The sequence below is a fragment of the Dama dama genome, chromosome 20 (genome assembly GCF_033118175.1).
Source record: "Dama dama isolate Ldn47 chromosome 20, ASM3311817v1, whole genome shotgun sequence".
NCBI classification, from domain to species: domain Eukaryota; kingdom Metazoa; phylum Chordata; class Mammalia; order Artiodactyla; family Cervidae; genus Dama; species Dama dama.
Window position 1 is genome coordinate 80,166,852 of NC_083700.1, and position 20,051 is coordinate 80,186,902.

General features: G+C 34.0%; 1 protein-coding gene across 9 annotated transcripts in view; it reads right to left on the bottom strand.

The window, feature by feature from the left end:
* Positions 1-20,051, bottom strand: part of ATG4C (autophagy related 4C cysteine peptidase) — a 99,512-nt gene that overhangs the window by 37,820 nt on the left and 41,641 nt on the right. For 8 of the 9 annotated variants that reach the window (XM_061121712.1, XM_061121707.1, XM_061121709.1 and 5 more), the window contains 3 exons: positions 8,816-9,049; positions 6,061-6,391; positions 3,772-3,842 (listed from right to left, as the gene is read on the bottom strand). In XM_061121712.1, the coding sequence (XP_060977695.1) occupies positions 3,772-3,842; positions 6,061-6,391; positions 8,816-9,049 (636 nt within the window). Of the gene's footprint in view, positions 1-3,771; positions 3,843-6,060; positions 6,392-8,815; positions 9,050-19,136; positions 19,229-20,051 lie in introns of all 9 variants that reach the window. The other variant, XM_061121714.1, reaches the window with a different exon arrangement.

Below are 20,051 nucleotides of genomic sequence, written 5' to 3' on the forward strand. Positions count from 1 at the left end.
TTACAGAACACAGAATAATAAACTAGTTCTACCTGATAGGAGCTGGAAAAGGCTTCAGAGCATGTTCTTAAAGAATGAGTAAGAGTTAATAAAAAGCATTTTAATAATAAGGGGCATTCTAGGCAGAGACAATAATATCAGCAAAGACATGGAAAAAAGGTAATGATGGTATATCCAAAGAATGGTGTGCAGGTTGATGGTACCTTGGTGTACCAGCATGCAAGACAGTTGACAGCTGATGCTGGAAATGTAGGTCAAGACAAACGGTAAAGGACTTCAAGTGCTTTATTTTAAATGCTACAATAACTTGAGACTGGAGTTAATAGACAATCATAGGTTTTCAAATTAAGGGACATGATCAATTTCTTTGGACTAAATGAATGAGAAATAAAAAAAGGAAGATAGGGAAACCATGTTCAAGTTCTAGTTAGAGATAAGGGTCTGATCTGTATCAATGAGAGTGAAGAAGAGAGGACAGATTTCAGAACCATTTTAAGTACAATTTGTTAAGCCTTTGTTGACTAACTAGACATAAGCAACAAGAAAAGAGTCAAGAATAAGTAAGCATACATGTGGACATGATACTACCAGTGAAAATAGAAAGTAAGAAAGGAGCCATGTACAGAGAGAAGTGATAGGTTTAATTTTAAATGTGCTGAATTCGACGTGCTTGTAGAACATCTAAATGGAAATAGTTAAGGATGGCAGAAAATACAGGTTACCTCATATTAACACAAGTAGCACTAGAAATGCAGTTTTAAAAGTCCTAGTATATAGAGCATGGTACTAACTATTTAAAGCCATGGAAAAATATGTAATTACAAAGGAAAAGAATACAGAATGAGAGGAAGAGAAAATGAATAGGAAGTGGAGCTTCTAAAAACACTAATGAAAAAAAACTAACAAAGATGAGGGAATGGCGGGGAATTAATTATTAATTGACTCTAACCTCAAAATCAATCAAAATGGACTACAGTAATATAAACTCTCCCTTTATAATTTTAAATATCAGTGTTCAAAATTTTAGATATCTACTTCAAATTACACAAACCACCTAGATATTGAGTAGTTTTGTGTTCTTTAATTAACAGTATGTGACACTAAAGACCAAAGCTGATTGACATCAATAAAAGTGCAAAAGGCAAATTCATAAATTATTTAATGACTAATTGTTGAAGTACATCCTTTGGCTTAATTAGAACTCTTAACACAGTACATTTTATTTATAAGATTTCCTACCTGAAAAACAAATATAGTATCTGCAAAATCATACACTCATCTGAAAACTTAAAACTTTCATGTTCATATGGTTATAATCATGGCTTATCAGTCTTTCTTAAAAATCCAATTAACCTTAACAAAAGCCCAAACAAAATGCATGTGTATTTGCTAACCATTATTTCCATACAATCAGCACTAGTCAGTTATCAGGGTACTCTCAAACCTCTTATAAACACCCTTATATTAAACATAATTAAAGTATAACAACTTTCCCCAACATTAACATACTTTTTCCTATTGAAAGCATTTCTATAAAAAATAAATAATTTTATTTTGAAGGCACTTTATTTTATCAGGAAATTAAGGTCTCTATTTTAATCCCCAACAGAGTTTCAAAATTACTATAAATACCGGTCATTAAACGGAAGGCCCAAAACAATAAAACAAAGATACATTCTGGACAATACCTGCATCATGATCAGATGATTTATTGAAGGACTAGTAAGAGACAAATCAAACTGAGAATTTTCCTCCCTTGAAACAAATCCACCAATGAGGAGGTACTTGGCAGACATGCAGACCATGTATATACTTATGTTAAATTTTCCCACCTATCTTTTTTTAAGTAGCCTTTTTAAATACTGAAATTTTCCTCAAGAATTTATTTTAATATTGCAACTTATAATTCATAGTATATATTCAATCAAGAAATATTTAATAAGTGCCTACATAGGGTGCCATGTTGGAACAAAAATGTGAAAACATGGTCCCCACCTTCATAATCACTTACAGTATAATTGGGATAAGCTAAATACTTTTGAAGAATCTAATTATAAATGGTGTTGAGACAACTGTACAGCCATATGCAAAAGAATAAAACTGGACCACCATCTTATACCATACACAAAAATTAAATCAAAATGGATCATCAAAGATTTGAACTTAAGACCTGAAACCATAAACTCCTAGAAGAAAACAGGCAGAAAACTCCTTGACATTGGTTTTGGTAATAATTTTTTTAACTGGGCATCATAAGACAACAAAAGCAAAAATAAACAATGGCAATACATCAAACTAAAAAGCTTCTGTTACAGTAAAGGAAAACATCAACAAAATCAAAAGGTAACTTACTGAATAGAAGAAAATATTTGCCATCACATATATGATAAGGGGTTAATACACAAAATATACAAAAATATTTGTATATAAAATATATAAACAGACTCATACAATTCAGCATCAAAAAAACAAGTAATCCAATTTTAAAATGAGCAGAAGACCTGAAGAGACATTTTTCCAAAGAAGCCATACAAATAGCCAACACATACATGGAAAAGTGCTCAACATCACTAACCATCTGAGGCAAATCAAACCACAATGAGATACCATCTCACACCTGTTAGAAATGGTTATTATCAAAAAAGACAAGTAACAGCAAATGTTGAGGATGTGGAGCAAAAGGAACCCTTGCGCACCACTGGTGAGAATGTAAATTAACACGGCCACTATGGAAAACACTTATAGTAGTTCTTCAAAAAAATAAAAATAGAACTACAATATGACCTAACAATTCTACTTCTAGGTATTTATATGAAGAAAACAAAACCACTATCTCAAAAAGATAAATGCATCCCCTTGTTTTCTGCAGCATTATTTACAATAGCTAAGGTACAGAAACCACCTAAGTGTCCATCAATAATGAATAAAGAAAATGTGGTGTATTTATATGTGTTTATAGATATATATAAATTATATTATTTAGCCATAAAAAAGAATGAAACCTTGCCATTTGTGACAATATGGATAGATTCTGAGAGCATTATAGGAAGTATAATAAGTCAGACTGAGAAACACAAATACTGTATCATCTCACTTATGTGTGGAATCTTAAAAAGCAAAACAAAATGAATAAAACACCAAGCTCATAGATACAGAGAACAGACTGATGATTGGCAGAGGTAGAGTGGGGGAGCAAAAAGATTGAAGGGGGTTAAAAGGAACAACTCCTAGCTATAAGATAAATAAATTATAAGGATGTAATATACAGGATGGGGACTATAATTAATAATATTATATTGTACATTCAAAAGTTTTCATCACACACACAAAAACTTGTAACTATGTATGGTGCATCAGAGAATGAGATGGCTGGATGGCATCATCGATGCAATGAACATGAACTTGGGCAAACTCCAGGAGATGGTAAGGGACAGGTAGGCCTGTCAAGCTGCAGTCCATGGGATCGCAAAGAGTCAGACAACAGGACTGGACAGAATGGAACTGGACAGTCCAATGACTGGACAACGGGAACAGAATGGACAGAATGGATGGTGATGGATGCTAACTAGACTTATTGTGATCATTTCACAATATACACAAATACTGTCGTACATCTGAAACCAATGCAACATACAAATTTGTATATACAAATACAAATTATGCTGTACATCTGAAACTAATGTAATGTTATATATCAGTTATACCTAAATTTTAAAAAAGGTCTAACCAAATAAATGGATGAAATGTATAATTATATAATAGATTCCTCACCTGTACAATCTTGCGCAACATAAATAGTTATTCCTTTTAAGTCTGGGTGTCTTGCTTCTTCAACTGCTTTTCTAAGAAAATAACAAGCATTATCCTTTAAAATCCTAACATTTCTAGTTAATAACTAAAGATTTCATTTAAAGAAAAAGAAAGCCAACATTTTCTTGACTTTCCTATTTACCCTTTAGTGCCTGCTTTCAAAACTATTATCTGAATGGTATTTTTAAAAAATCACGTCAATTTTTTCAAAGTAGAATATTCCTCTAAATTACTCAAAGAACATAAAAACATAAGTTTAAAATTTTAAATTCTTGGGTATAAAGGCATGAGCCCTACCCAGTCTTCCCAAAGAGAATTTCTCTCAAACTCCCCTGGCTATATTAAACGCTTTCTAAAAAGTGCTACTACAAGACGCTTCAAGGTTTGCTTCATATTAACTCATATTAAGTGAAAGTGAAAGTCGCTCAATCGTGTCCGACTTTTTGCGACCCCATGGACTGCATAGTCCACGGAATTCTCCAGGCCAGAATACTGGAGTGGGTAGCCTTTCCCTTCTCCAGGGGATCTTTCCAATCCAGGGAGAATACTGGAGTGGGTAGCCTTTCCCTTCTCCAGGGGATCTTTCCAATCCAGGGATCGAATCAAGGTCTCCTGCATTGCAGACAGATTCTTTAACAGCTGAGCCACAAGGGAAGCCCAAGAATGCTGGAGTGGGTAGCCTATCCCTTCTCCAGCGGATCTTCCTGACCCAGGAACTGAACTGGGGTCTCCTGCATTGCAGGCGGATTCTTTACCAACTGAGCTATGAGGGAAGCCCATTACATTACTGATTAGCAAAATATGATTGTTCTCTAGGACACGTCAAGTTTTTTATCTTTTCTTTAAACAATAGCATGACTTTTTTCCTTCATTCAAAAACCTATAGGACCTGAACAGACGAATTTCCTACTTTCAAGTCTTAGAATTCTGTAAGTAAAACTGCAAATTGAAAAATATTTCCAAGTGAATATAATGCTATATTTCCAAGTATGCCCTCATGGTTCACAAGATATGAAAAAAAAATCATAATATCTGTAAAAGGAAATTACACAAATTGTAGAAAAATACTTTTATTTAACTGTATCTTTATATTTTTTAATTTAATATGCCTTATTTTGCATGTTTTTATGTGCCAATATAAAAGAGGGATGGAAAATTATGGCCCACAGTTCAAACATGAGCTGAGGCCTGTTTCTGTACAACCTAAGGCTAAAAAATGGTTTTTAGTTTTCAAAGACTATAAAACAAAAAAATTTAAAAATGAGAAAAATGTGCAATAGAGCCCTTATAGAGCCTGAAAAGCCTAAACTATTTACTATCAGTTCTTTTCAGAAAAAGTGCCCTGATCCCTGGGGGTATAGAATATAACATCTTGAAGAGTAGAAACTATGTTTTTATGATTATGTTTTTATAAATGTCATACTAAACTGGACTTGATATTATTCTTAATAATCCATTTAATAACATTAGGCAAATATTTTTTCAACTGCAAGCACTGTCCTATAAAATATAAAGCCTTTTAATATGCAAAAAAAATTGCAATCATTTGGATTTTGTATATTATTCTAAATAGACCAAATTTACTATAACATGCTGTACTTTGATGATATTATTAATGACTCAATAATAATAATGGGACATACAACAAATGAGACAGTTTTTTTAAAACTTCAGTAGTAAATGGCACTATAAACCTGAGGTATAGTCAAGTTTGACTTTCAACTTTTTTCTAAGTACTCTGAATATCACATACCCTTTACTTTTACTATGATATAATTATATTAATAATCCCATACATTTACAATTCACAAGAATTTGATGTGTGCAAAGAAATGCTGGAAACATCAGTTTTAGCTCTTGACATTTCATTACACTATCAGTACATTACAGCCCCAGGTTACACTGTTTAAAAAAAAAAAAACTATAATGTCATGCATGTTCCAAGGTTGAAAGAGTTGTTAGTTTTAAGAACATTTCAGTAAGGTAGTCTAGTGAAAACCTGGATAGAAAGAGACCTTGGATATCCATACCTATGAGCAAAAGAAGAAAAATTTGTCAGTAAATAAATTAAATGTGACTAGAGTCACAATATGTCTTGTCTTTTCCCTAATAGCAAATGAAAGCTCCTTTATGAATATTCTCATACAGTTAGATTTTAAACGTTCTAATAATATATATGCACTGCAAAAACCAGTATCTCTGAGCCTGAGGACCACTGTCATAAGATGAAAGGCTTTAAAACAATTTTACCTTAAAATGTGAGCAACCACAGCTGGTCCATACCAATCTCCAGCTTTTTTCCCAGACTTCTTTCCATATTCTATTAGCTGATGTAAACCAAAGACAGCCAAGGGGGAATCACCAAACCAAGAGATGATTTTCCGGTGATAAATTTCATTTTGCATCTCACGATCATCAGAGTATCTCTCGATTTTTTCCTTCAGAGAAATTGTTGGGGTTTTGAGTTCTCTTTCCCCTGAAAGTGATGCTTCAAATGATGCAGTAAATTTTTTTACAGTGTTGGAAGTCCATGATTCAGAGTCTGAATTTTCAATGTTCAAAGCATCGGGCCAGGTCCAAGCTATAGTAGTTACAAAGCAAATTATTCAGATCTTTTAAATAGTTAGACACCAACAATTCTACTAAAATAAGTATGCAGCATTTAAAGTTACATGAGTTACTAAACTAAAATAATAAAGTCAGAAAGTAGATTAATGGTTGTATATGGGGAAGGAGGAATATTGGGAATGACCACTACTAGTATGGGCTTCCCTTGTAGCTCAGCTGGTAAAGAATCTGCCTACAATGCATGAGACCCCAGTTCAATACCTGGGTCAGGAAGACCCCCTGGAAAAGGGAATGGCTACCCACTCCAGTATCCTTGCCTGGAAAAATCCAGAGGAGCCTGGCAGGCTATATAGTCCATGGGGTTGCAAAGAGTTGGACACAACTGAGCGACTAAGCACAGCACAGCACTATCAGTATGCGGTTTCTTTGGGGGAAGATGAAAATGTCCTAAAATTAGATCATGGGGATAATCGTAAAATTTTGTAAACATACTAAAAACCACTGAAATATTGTTCACTTTAAATGAGTGAATTTATAGTATGTAGATTAATAAAGCTGCTTAAAAAAATAAAGGTACAAGCAGAGAAAACATGCTAATTTATCAATGATGTTTTCTTTAGAGTTGAAATATTATTCTCCACACTTTTCTGTAGTTTCTAAAATTTTTTAAATGGGAATATATTACATATGGAGAAGGCAATGGCAACCCACTCCAGTACTCTTGCCTGGAAAATCCCATGGACGGAGGAGCCTGGTAGGCTGCAGTCCATGGGGTCGCACATAGTCGGACACGACTGAGCGACTTCACTTTCACTTTTCACTTTCATGCATTGGAGAAGGAAATGGCAACCCACTCCAGTGTTCTTGCCTGGAGAATCCCAGGGATGGGGGAGCCTGGTGGGCTGCCATCTATGGGGTCGCACAGAGTCAGACACGACTGAAGTGACTTAGCAGCAGCAGTAGCATATTACATATAATCAGGAAAAAATTAACAAAATGAAAGAGAAAAAAATAGCAAACTTAGGTACAAATGGACTATTCAAGAATATGTTTCCCTTTCTTTTCTTTTCTTTTTTTTTGATAGTACTAAGATGGAATAAAGACTTTTATATTCCATTACCAATACTGCTCACCAGACGTCCAATCTTGACTACCAAAAGGCACAATAAATATATTGAATATCATTCACAGTATTCATGACAGAGTCACTTCAGTGTTTTGTTTTGGTTATACATTAAAAGTTTGATCATGGAAGTTTAATATTTCTTTTCAAGGTTTTTTTTCTCATACACTCCTTTCAAAATAATTTAATTATTCTTTGGGGAGTAATACCAATTCTCTAGTAAGTGAAGTTAATAAAGCCATTAGAGATCAAAGATTCCCCCCATACAAAATCAACTACATCGCTACTTGACTCTTCTTAATAATAAGACAGTCCCCAAACATTCATGAAATTTTAAGTTAGCCAAATGAGTCACGAGTTCAGAGGCCGAGTCAGGACTGTGAAAAGCATTCCAATTTGTGTCCGTGATTGCAGGAGACTACAAATAAGTCAGGAAAAGCTGAAAAGTTCCTTTCCTTGTAATATCTTCACCATCCTGGAATAAATATTCTCTCTAAACAATCTCATCAATAATACCTATAGAAAGGTTATTAAATATTTGCTGGGCATTGCATAAAATTATCAAACACTTAAAAAAAATATAATGATACTTAGTAGTAACCAGATACAATAGCCTAAAATGGTAAACTAAAATCCTCCTACAAACGTACATATTACATAAAAAGAAACTAGTGGAAATGTTAAGAAAGGTGGCACATCAGAAAAAATAGATACATGTAAGTTAGGTATCAATGACATTTTTGAGAGTCTAAAAGTATGATGACCTTATTTATTAATAGAAAATAACAATCAATTTAACTGATTATAGCCATATTTATAAACATAAAAATAATTTTAAAGCATCACTGATAATATATAGAGAGAAAAATAAAGAAACCAATACAAAATTTCCTAAGATTTAAATAATATAAAAATATTTTAATGTAAAAATATTAACTGCGCAATAATTATCTGCTCAGTCATTGCTGCCAGAATTTAAAACTGCAGATAACCCAGAGAATCCAATTGAAAAGAACTAAATAATAACAAAACCAAAAAAGTCCAAAGACTACTAAAACTTGAACTTAATTCATAGTGGTAGCCATGAATAATATTTACATTCAACCTGTATTTTGGAAAGGTGAATCATGAAAGTTAAAGTCATACTTGCCCAATTCAACAAAGATGTTATGTTATTTGCTAAATTAGTTACAACTTCAGAAGACATTAGAATGTCAAGAAAATTAACATCAGGGAATTTCATTCAGTTTGCAAGCTAGAGTTCAAATTTAAACAACAACAATAAAACTCCCCAAAATAAAAAACTTGATTTACCTCTACCAAGAAAGTGTAGTATGAGTCCTTGAGCCAATAGCATTTGGCCAGTTCTTAACGTACAGCCCCAACCACAGTCTGTTGTCAAAGCTGAGCCTTCTATTTGAGGAAATTCTTCCCTGTAGGTAAGCCATATTCTTGAAATGAAATCTTTACGAAATTCTTCTACATTTCCTGCAATCACATGATCTTCTATTGTACACCCTGATCTTGCAGGTAAGAGTTCATTTTCATCTACAAAATAAAAATATAAACAAATATATACAAAGTAATATATAAATATATACAAAGAAATGTCAGTAATGGTAATATGTTCCCATTACTGTTCGTATGGAGTATGGCACAATCTAATTCTTTTCTCAGATTTAAATGAAGATAAATCTTACATTCTGTTCAGACTGTTATGAAAATCAAATGAGAATGAATGCTGAAATGTTTTGTACACTTTGGTACTAACTAATATAAGGTATTATCAGTAATTCTGTTGTTAATAATAATATTCTATATTCCAAATATAATCAAGTCTAATGAGATAATATAAAAATATGTTTCCTTTTTGCCTCACTTGGCTCAAGATATAGATATTAGTGCTCTCTAAAATGAGATTTGCAAATAAAATATCATGATTTGCCAATATGTAAAAATGTATATAATCAGATAACTAGCTCAAATAAAATAAAGACGTATTTATTGTTAGGAACATTTATATTCAAATTATAAAACCAAAACTAATAAGCTAATGGCATCATCAACTCAATGGATATGAGTCTGAGTAAACTCCAGGTGACAGTAAAGGACAGGGAAGCCTGGAGTGCTGCAGTCCATCATCAGGTCGCAAAGAGTAAGACATGACTAAGCAACTGAACAACAACAACAAATAAAATTATTAAATATGTTGTTACCCGATCATGTTAAAATATATTTTTAAATTGTTGCCACTCACATATGTAATTTTTTAAAGCCTTTCCAAATTGATTCTCTCTACTACAATTTCTATGTGAAAACTATGGTCACTATTTGCCCAACAATTTACAAAACACCCGTGCTCAAAATGAACTAACATTCCCTGATCTTTCCAGAGAGAAAGTCTTAGTCATCTTTTTAGCTTCTGCATGCATATAGTACCTAGCACAAACAGATCCTAACAAATGTTGGCTGGTTTGGGTGGATGGATGGATAGGTAAATAAATCTGCCCATAACTCTCAATTCCAAGGAGTTTAATTTTTAATGCCATTCTGCAGGATGTTAAAGCAGTTTTATCATGCTTTTATTCCTCATGTTTTCTGCCTCTATCCCTCTTCAAACTCATTCTGAAAAAATTACAATCACCCAAGCTTCATAATATTCAGTTTAATGGAGCTAAATTGTAGCATACAGTTTTAATAATTAAAAGAATACATGCCAAGCCTCTCTTATCAATGAATTTCTTTTAATACTAAAGCTTGAATCTAATTATAAATAAAAATTAAAATGCCTGGAAACTGAATATGGCACTATAAATATGTCCAAAGTTTCTACTTTAGGAGACATTTAAATTTGTTTTAAATTGAATACAATAACACATAACTATAATACCTTATCCTGTGGCTTGCCAAACACATAGTTCCTAATTTCCTACCTTGACAAAGGGACTAATTCCTTATCCTTTTAAGATCTTCTCCCTCTTAATATTTACTCTAAATATTATTGGAAAACTGCTAGTACTAAATGAACTTTGTTGTCCTGTTCATTTTCCACTATAATACTGCTCCTTCTATTCCACTCTTTGATTGGCTTTCCTTTTTGCAGTATTAATTATATCAAGAATAATTTTTAATTTACATCTGCTTCCCATCCAGATTTCAAGTATACCAGAGAGGAAGAAATGTGTTTATCTTCTGGACCTCTCAATGTTCAGTGCCTAACACAGAGTTCAGTCCATAAGAGATACACAATAAACATTTGTCAGGTGAATGTAAGATAAATGGAATCAAAGGAAGAGATGTTTTTTAAATTTTGTTTTGCTTTGCTTTTGTTTCCCATGATGGAACAGACTTCTGAGCAGAGGTTTATGAAGAATGAGAATGCCTAAAAGAACCACTAGAAAAGTGAGAAAGAAAGCTGATAGAGGAAAGAGAAGAGAATCGCTAGGAATACTGAGAGCTCAGTTAAAGTCTGCTTCTCACCAACAAAAATCACAACCAAACAAGCTAATATGAAAATTAATCAGAAGTAAAATAAATTGAAAATAAAGCCTGAAAGTATAAGTATTATAATTATCAAATATACAGTAAAATGAGTATGCATGTGTTTGAAAAATAGAAGGGAACTGAAAGTTGGACAAATAACATAAAACAGACTATTAAAATTGACCAGGCACATATAAAAGAAAACCAAATGGAACTACTAGAAATAAATAATAATAACAGAAAATAGAAATTTGGCATAGATTAAATAGAAAACTACACATAACTCAGAAGATAATCAAGGAACCAGAGAAACTAAAGAAATTACTTAGAACACAGCACAGAGAGGCAAAATAACAGAAAGTATTTAAAAACCAAATAATTTAAGAGACATTAAAAAAAAAAACTAATAAGAGAAAAGCTTGTCAGAGATGTACAGGAGAACAGGAAAAATGGAGAAAAACTATAATTAAAAGTGACTGAAATTTTCTCAGATTTTAAGAAATATATGAATTCTGAGTAGAATAAAATGAAGCCCACACAAAAGACAAAGAGCTGATCTTAAAAATTACCAGAGAGAAAACATACACACACAATACAATAGCTTCAAAACACTAGAGAGAGAAAATCATGTTCTAAAGTGAGCAGAGATTTATTAAACAGAATCCAAAAACTACTAACCATTTAAGAAAGTAAAAAAGTCACCCAGATTATATTAAAATTATGAACTCTTTAAAATTATGAGCTCTTCAAAAGATAAATGATGAAAAAGTAACTAAGGGAGGAGGGGACAACATTTCCTATAGATATATTCAAAAATGGATTCATATCCAAAATATATGAAGACAATCTAGAGAGACAAGTTAATAGAAGGCACGTTTAAATGGAAAAATGTCTATGAAAATATGCTCATTTTCATCAGTTATCAAACAAATGCAAATTAAGATAAAATGTTTCTCTAATAAATATGAAAAATATCAAGTACTGGTGAGCTGAGAGCAAGCAGAATTCTCATACACACCTAGTAGAAATATAAATTAGCACAACTGGTTTGTAAAGTTATCTGGCAGTATATACTGAGACTGAACATATGAATACCCTGTGATTCAGCAATTACATCCCCAGGTACAGATACTGTATGAAAATCCATATACATGTTCATTAAAGCACATGTACAAAAATATTCACCGCAGGGCTCTTACTGATTGCCAAAAATTGAAAACTATCCAAATCTCCACCACAAGTAAAATGGATTAATAAAGTGGCATATTCACATGATGCAATACTCAGAATACAAAAATATCCAGCACCCAAAAAGGTACATAATACAATGTCTGGCAATCAATTGAGCATACAAATAGGCAGGAAAACACAAGCCAAAAAGAGAATATTCAGTCAATCAAAACTGAACCAAAACTAACAAAAATGCTAGAATTAGCAAACAAGGACATTAAAAGAGTTATTAATATTACAATATTGTGCTGTGCTGTGCTAAGTCATTTCCGTCATGTCCAACTTTTTGCAATCCCATGGACTATAGCCTGCCATGCTGCTCTGTCCATGAGATTCACTATAGCCTGCCATGCTGCAAGAGTCTTGGAGTGGGTTGCCATGCCCGCCTCCAGGGGATCTTTCCAGCCCAAGGATTGAACTCATTGCTCTTACATCTCCTGCACTCGCAAGCAGGTTTTTTACCACGAGCACCACCTGGAAAACCCCACAACAATATTACATATGTTCAAAAAGATAAGCAGAAACAAAGAAGTCTTTTTACTGGAATTTTAGACATACAAACTACAATGTCCAACATAAAAGATATACTGACTGGGATTTATGACATATTAGATATTGCTGAGGAAAAGATCAAAAGACTGGTGAACTTGAGGACAAAGCAATAGGAACTATACAAATTAAAACACAGAGAAGAAAAAGAATTCTTTAAAAAAATAAAAGCACATCAGTGAGATGTGGCACAATTTCATTCGTGCTAATATATGTTCAACTGGAGATCCAGAAGGAAAGTGAAGAGAGGGGAGGATAGAAAAAAATATTTGCAGACAAAATGGCTGAAAAAATTCAGAACTGGTGAAAGCTATGAGACAACAGTTTCAAGAAAACACCAAAATCCAAGCAATCATGAAGAAAACGACACCACTTCACACCATAGTCAAACTATTCCAAACTAGTGATAAATAAAAAAATCTTAAAAGCAGTCAAGAGTAAAAAAAGACATTATGTACAAAGAAAGATAAGGATAACATCAGGTTTCTCACAGTAAACAAAACAAGCAAGAAGAGAAAAGGGCAACATCTTTAAAGCTACAGAAAGAAAAAAATCATCAACCAAAATTTCTATACCCAGCAAAAATACCTTTCAAAAATGAAAGCAAGACTCTTTCAGAGATACAAAAGCTGAAAGAATACATCACTGGCACCCCTGCATTGTAAGAAATGTTAAAATAAGTCCTTCAAGCAGAAAAAGAATGAAATTTAGCAGACAGAAATATGGATTCATACAAAGGTATGAGAAATACCAGAAATAACTACATAAGCAAATACATAAGTTTTCTTACCACTTAAATCTCTTGAAAGATAATGACTGTTGAAACAAAAACAAAACAATGTATTGCGGCATGTATAAGACACAAATAAATAAAATATATGACACTAATAGCATAATAAAGACCAGGAGGAGGGAAGTGCAATACACCAATCCAAAGTTCTTATACTATATGTGAGTTGATACAATACCACTTGAAGGTGGACAGTGATAAGTTAAAGATGTATACCAAAACCTTAAAGTAACCAGCAAAATAACATAATAAAAAGTTATAGCTGATCAGCCAACAAAGAGATAAAATAGAAACAAGAAATATTCAAATATTCTGAAAGAAGGTAGAAAAGAGGAAAAGGGAACTAAGCAGATTTAACAAATAGAAAGTAAACAGTGAGATGACAAACTTTACTATATCAATAATCATATAAAAGATAAACACAGGCATATCTTGTTTAACTGTTCTTCACTTTATTGTGCTTTGCAAATTAGTGCATTTTTTACACCTGAAGCTTCATTTACAACCCTGCATTGTCAGATGATGATTAGCACTTTTTAGCCATAAAGTAATCTTTAATTAAGGTATGTAGAAGCAACTGTCAGAACCAGGCAGGGAACAACAGACTGGTTCAAAATTGGGAAAGGATCACATCAAGGCTGTATGCTGTCACTCTGCTTACTTAATTTATATGCAGAGTACATCATGCAAAATGCCAAGCTGGATGAAGCATAAGCTGGAATCAAGATTCTCAGGAGAAATATCAATAATCTCAGATATGTAGATGACACCAAAGGTAAAAAGCAAAGAGGAACTAAAGAACCTCTTGATGAAGCTGAAAGAAGAGAGTGAAAAAGCTGGCTTAAAACTCAGCATTTAAAAAAGCAAAGATCACAACATCTGTTCCCATCACCTCATGGCAAATAGATGGGGAAAAAATGGAAACAGTGACAGATTCTATGTTCTTGGGCTCCAAAATCACTGCATGGGTGATTGCAGCCATGAAATTCAAAGACACTTGCTCCTTGGAAGAATAGCTATGACAAACCTAGACAGTGTATTAAAAGCAGACACATCACTTTGCCAACAAAGGTCCATATGGTTAAAAAGTTATGGTTTTTCCAGTAGTCATGTACAGATGTGAGAGTTGGACCATAAAGAAGGCTGAGGGCTGACGAATTGATGCTTTCTAACTGTGATGTTGAAGAAGACTCTAGCAGAAGGAAATAAATCTTAAAAATTAGGGCAGAAATAAATGCAAAAGAAACTAAAGAGACCATAGCAAAAATCAACAAAGCTAAAAGCTGGTTTTTTGAAAAGGTAAATAAAATTGACAAACCGTTAGCAAGACCCATTAAGAAACAAAGAGAGAAGATCCAAATTAACAAAATTAGAAATGAAAATGGAGAGATCACAACAGACAACACTGAAATACAAAGGATCATAAGAGACTACTACCAGCAGCTCTATGCCAATAAAATGGACAACTTGGATGAAATGGACAAATTCTCAGAAAAGTACAACTTTCCAAAACTGAACCAGGAAGAAATAGAAGATCTTAACAGACCCATCACAAGCAAGGAAATCGAAACTGTAATCAAAAATCCTCCAGCAAACAAAAGCCCAGGACCAGATGGCTTCACAGCTGAATTCTACCAAAAATTTAGAGAAGAGCTAACACCTATCTTACTCAAACTCTTCCAGAAAATTGCAGAAGAAGGTAGACTTCCAAACTCGTTCTATGAGGCCACCATCACCCTAATTCCAAAACCAGACAAAGATGCCACAAGAAAAGAAAACTACAGGCCAATATCACTGATGAACATAGATGCAAAAATCCTTAACAAAATTCTAGCAAACAGAATCCAACAACATATTAAAAAAATCATACACCATGACCAAGTGGGCTTTATCCCAGGAATGCAAGGATTCTTTAATATCCTCAAATCAATCAATGTAATACACCACATTAACAAATTGAAAGATAAAAACCATATGATTATCTCAATAGATGCAGAGAAAGCCTTTGACAAAATTCAGTACTCATTTATGATTAAAACTCTCCAGAAAGCAGGAATAGAAGGAACATACCTCAACATAATAAAAGCTATATATGACAAACCCACAGCAAGCATTACCCTCAATGGTGAAAAATTGAAAGCATTTCCCCTGAAATCAGGAACAAGACAAGGGTGCCCACTCTCACCACTACTATTCAACATAGTGTTGGAAGTTTTGGCCACAGCAATCAGAGCAGAAAAAGAAGTAAAAGGAATCCAGATAGGAAAAGAAGAAGTGAAACTCTCGCTGTTTGCAGATGACATGATCCTCTACATAGAAAACCCTAAAGACTCTACCAGAAAATTACTAGAGCTAATCAATGAATATAGTAAAGTTGCAGGATATAAAATTAACACACAGAAATCCCTTGCATTCTTATATACTAACAATGAAAAAACAGAAAGAGAAATTAAGGAAACAATACCATTCACCATTGCAACAAAAAGAATAAAATACTTAGGAGTATATCTACCTAAAGAAACAAAAGACCTATACATAGAAAACTATAAAACACTGATGAAAGAAATCAAAGAGGACACTAACAGATGGAGAAACATACCGTGTTCATGGATTGGAAGAATCAATATTGTCAAAATGGCTATTCTACCCAAAGTAATCTATAGATTCAATGCAATCCCTATCAAGCTACCAACGGTATTTTTCACAGAACTAGAACAAATAATTTCACAATTTGTATGGAAATACAAAAAACCTTGAATAGCCAAAGTAATCTTGAGAAAGAAGAATGGAACTGGAGGAATCAACCTGCCTGACTTCAGACTCTACCACAAAGCCACAGTCATCAAGACAGTATGGTACTGGCACAAAGACAGAAATATAGATCAATGGAACAGAATAGAAAGCCCAGAGATAAATCCACGAACCTATGGACACCTTATCTTCGACAAAGGAAGCAAGGATATACAATGGAAAAAAGACAACCTCTTTCACAAGTGGTGCTGGGAAAACTGGTCAACCACTTGTAAAAGAATGAAACTAGAACACTTTCTAACACCATACACAAAAATAAACTCAAAATGGATTAAAGATCTAAATGTAAGACCAGAAACTATAAAACTCCTAGAGGAGAACATAGGCAAAACACTCTCCAACATAAATCACAGCAAGATCCTCTATGACCCACCTCCCAGAATATTGGAAATAAAAGCAAAAATAAACAAATGGGACCTAATGAAACTTAAAAGCTTTTGCACTACAAAGGAAACTATAAGTAAGGTGAAAAGACAGCCCTCAGATTGGGAGAAAATAATAGCAAATGAAGAAACAGACAAAGGATTAATCTCAAAAATATACAAGCAACTCCTGAAGCTCAATTCCAGAAAAATAAATGACCCAATCAAAAAATGGGCCAAAGAACTAAACAGACATTTCTCCAAAGAAGACATACAGATGGCTAACAAACACATGAAAAGATGCTCCACATCACTCATTATCAGAGAAATGCAAATCAAAACCACAATGAGGCACCATTACACGCCAGTCAGGATGGCTGCTATCCAAAAGTCTACAAGCAATAAATGCTGGAGAGGGTGTGGAGAAAAGGGAACCCTCTTACACTGTTGGTGGGAATGCAAACTAGTACAGCCACTATGGAAAACAGTGTGGAGATTTCTTAAAAAACTGGAAATAGAACTGCCATATGACCCAGCAATACCACTTCTGGGCATACACACTGAGGAAACCAGATCTGAAAGAGACACATGCACTCCAATGTTCATCGCAGCACTATTTATAATAGCCAGGACATGGAAGCAACCTAGATGCCCATCAGCAGATGAATGGATAAGGAAGCTGTGGTACATATACACCATGGAATATTACTCAGCTGTTAAAAAGAATTCATTTGCATCAGTTCTAATGAGATGGATGAAACTGGAGCCCATTATACAGAGTGAAGTAAGCCAGAAAGATAAAGAACATTACAGCATACTAACACATATATATGGAATTTAGAAAGATGGTAATGATAACCCTATATGCAAAACAGAAAAAGAGACACAGAAGTATAGGACAGACTTTTGAACTCTGTGGGAGAATGTGAGGGTGGGATGTTTCAAAAGAACAGCATGTATATTATCTATGGTGAAACAGATCACCAGCCCAGGTGGGATGCATGAGACAAGTGCTCGGGCCTGGTGCACTGGGAAGACCCAGTGGAATGGGGTGGAGAGGGAGGTGGGAGGGGGGATCAGGATGGGGAATACGTGTAACTCTATGGCTGATTCATATCAATGTATGACAAAACCCACTGAAATGTTAAAAAGTAATTAGCCTCCAACTAATAAAAAATAAAAAATAAAAATAATAATAATAAAATAAAATACAAATAAGAAAAAAAGAAGAAGAAGACTCTTGAGAGCCTTGGATTGCAAGGGGATCTAACCAGTCAATTCTAAAGGAAATCAATTCTGAATATCCACTGAAAGGACTGATGCTGAAGCTGAAGTTCTAATACTTTGGCCACCTCATTAGAAAACACTCTGATGCTGGGAAAGATTGAGGGCAGGAGGACAAGGAGTGAAAGAGGATGAGATGGTTGGCTGGCATCACTGACTCAATGGATATGAGTTTGAGCAAAATCTGGGAAATAAAGGACAGGGAAGCCTGACATGCTGCAGTCCTTGGGGTCACAGAGAGTTGGACATAATTAAGTAACTAAACAACAATACTGTTTTTTATATATAATCCTATTGCATGCTTAATACACTATTATACTGTGTAAATACAACCTTTATATGTACTGGGAAACCAAAAAATTTGTGCAACTTATTTTACGGCAATATTTGCTTTATTGCAATGGTCTGGAACCAAACCCACATTATCCCCAAAGTATGTCTGTAGTCTAAACAACTTAATTAAAAGGCAGATATTACCAGATTGGATAAAAAAGCAAGATTTAACTATTCACTTCCTACAGGAAACAAACTTTAAACATAAAGACAAATAGATTAAATGTTTTAGAATATAAAAAGATATACCATATAACCCTATGCAAAAGAAAGCTTAATATAAGACAAGTATATTTCAGACCAAAAAATATCGCCAGGGATAAAGAAGGGTTTTATAATTATAAAGGAGTCAATTAATTAACAGACCAAAACAATTCTAAAGGTTTATGCATCCAATAACAGACCTTCAAAATCGATGAAGCAAAAACTAATATAACTGCAAGAAGAAATAGACAAATCCACAATTACTGTCCGAGATTTCAATATCCCTCTCAACAAGTAAGACAGTGCAAGAATAAAGATTTGAACTCAACCAACTTGACTTAACTGTCCTTTTAGAACATTTCAGTAATAGAATACACATTCTTGTCAAGCACACAAAGAACATTTACCATATTTAGAACATTATACCATATTTAGACCATAAGGCAAGTCTCAGTAACTTTAAAGAGATTAGAATCATAAAAATGTTTTCTTTGAATACAATGGAATTAAAAATCAGTAACAGAACAAGATCTGGAAAATGTCCAAATTGAGCAATGTACTTCTAAATTATTAATTTTTTCCTACATACCCTTTCTTAGTAAATGGCAAAAGTCATGTTTCAAAAAATTCCACATTGTGGGATCTTATTTCCATAACATTTGGGCATAATCCTGGCAATATCTGGAATAAGAGAGATCCATGAAAACAGCAGAGATAGCATAAGAACCAAGACCATATCCAAGAAGACCCTTTGATATGTTACTTTCATGCCCTTCCTTCTGTTCTATAAACATATCCCTAGCAAAACTCCCGGAGAAGGAAATGGCAACCCACTCCAGTACTCTTGCCTAGAGAATCCTGTGGACAGAGGAGCCTGGTGGGCTGCATAGAGTCGGACACGACTGACACGACTTAGCATACATGCATGCATTGGAGAAGGAAACAGCAACCGACTCCAGTATTCTTGCCTGGAGAATCCCAGGGATGGAGGAGCCTGGTGGGCTGCCGTCTAATGGGGTCACACAGAGTCAGACAGGACTGACTTGACTTAGCAGCAGCAGCAGCAGGCAAAGCTCCACCCCGGGCTGGTTTCAGCTCAAAAAAAAACTTTTATTATTTTCTAGCCTCTGTGCTATCCTCTCTACTTCTTAAAATTTTTTTCCCCCTTTTTCCATGTACTTTTTTTTTTGTCCATAGGTTAGAATGATTGTCTATAGGTGTTCCTCAGCCCCAAAATTAGGAAGGAGAGAGCCTTATCTCGTTATTCTTGTTAAATCCTTTGGGTCCCTAAGAAAGAACTGGTATGCTAGAGATAACCACAGATACATTTTTTCCTTAATGGTCTCTGGACCCATTGTGTCCTGAACCATCTAAGAGAAAATCTAAAAAAATCCTAGCCAGATGGAGGCATGGTATATAAGCGGAAATGAGGCTTTCTTAAAATAAGGTAAAATCCTTAATTGCTTCTCTTATAGATACCTGTAATTTTTTTAATTTTGGTATT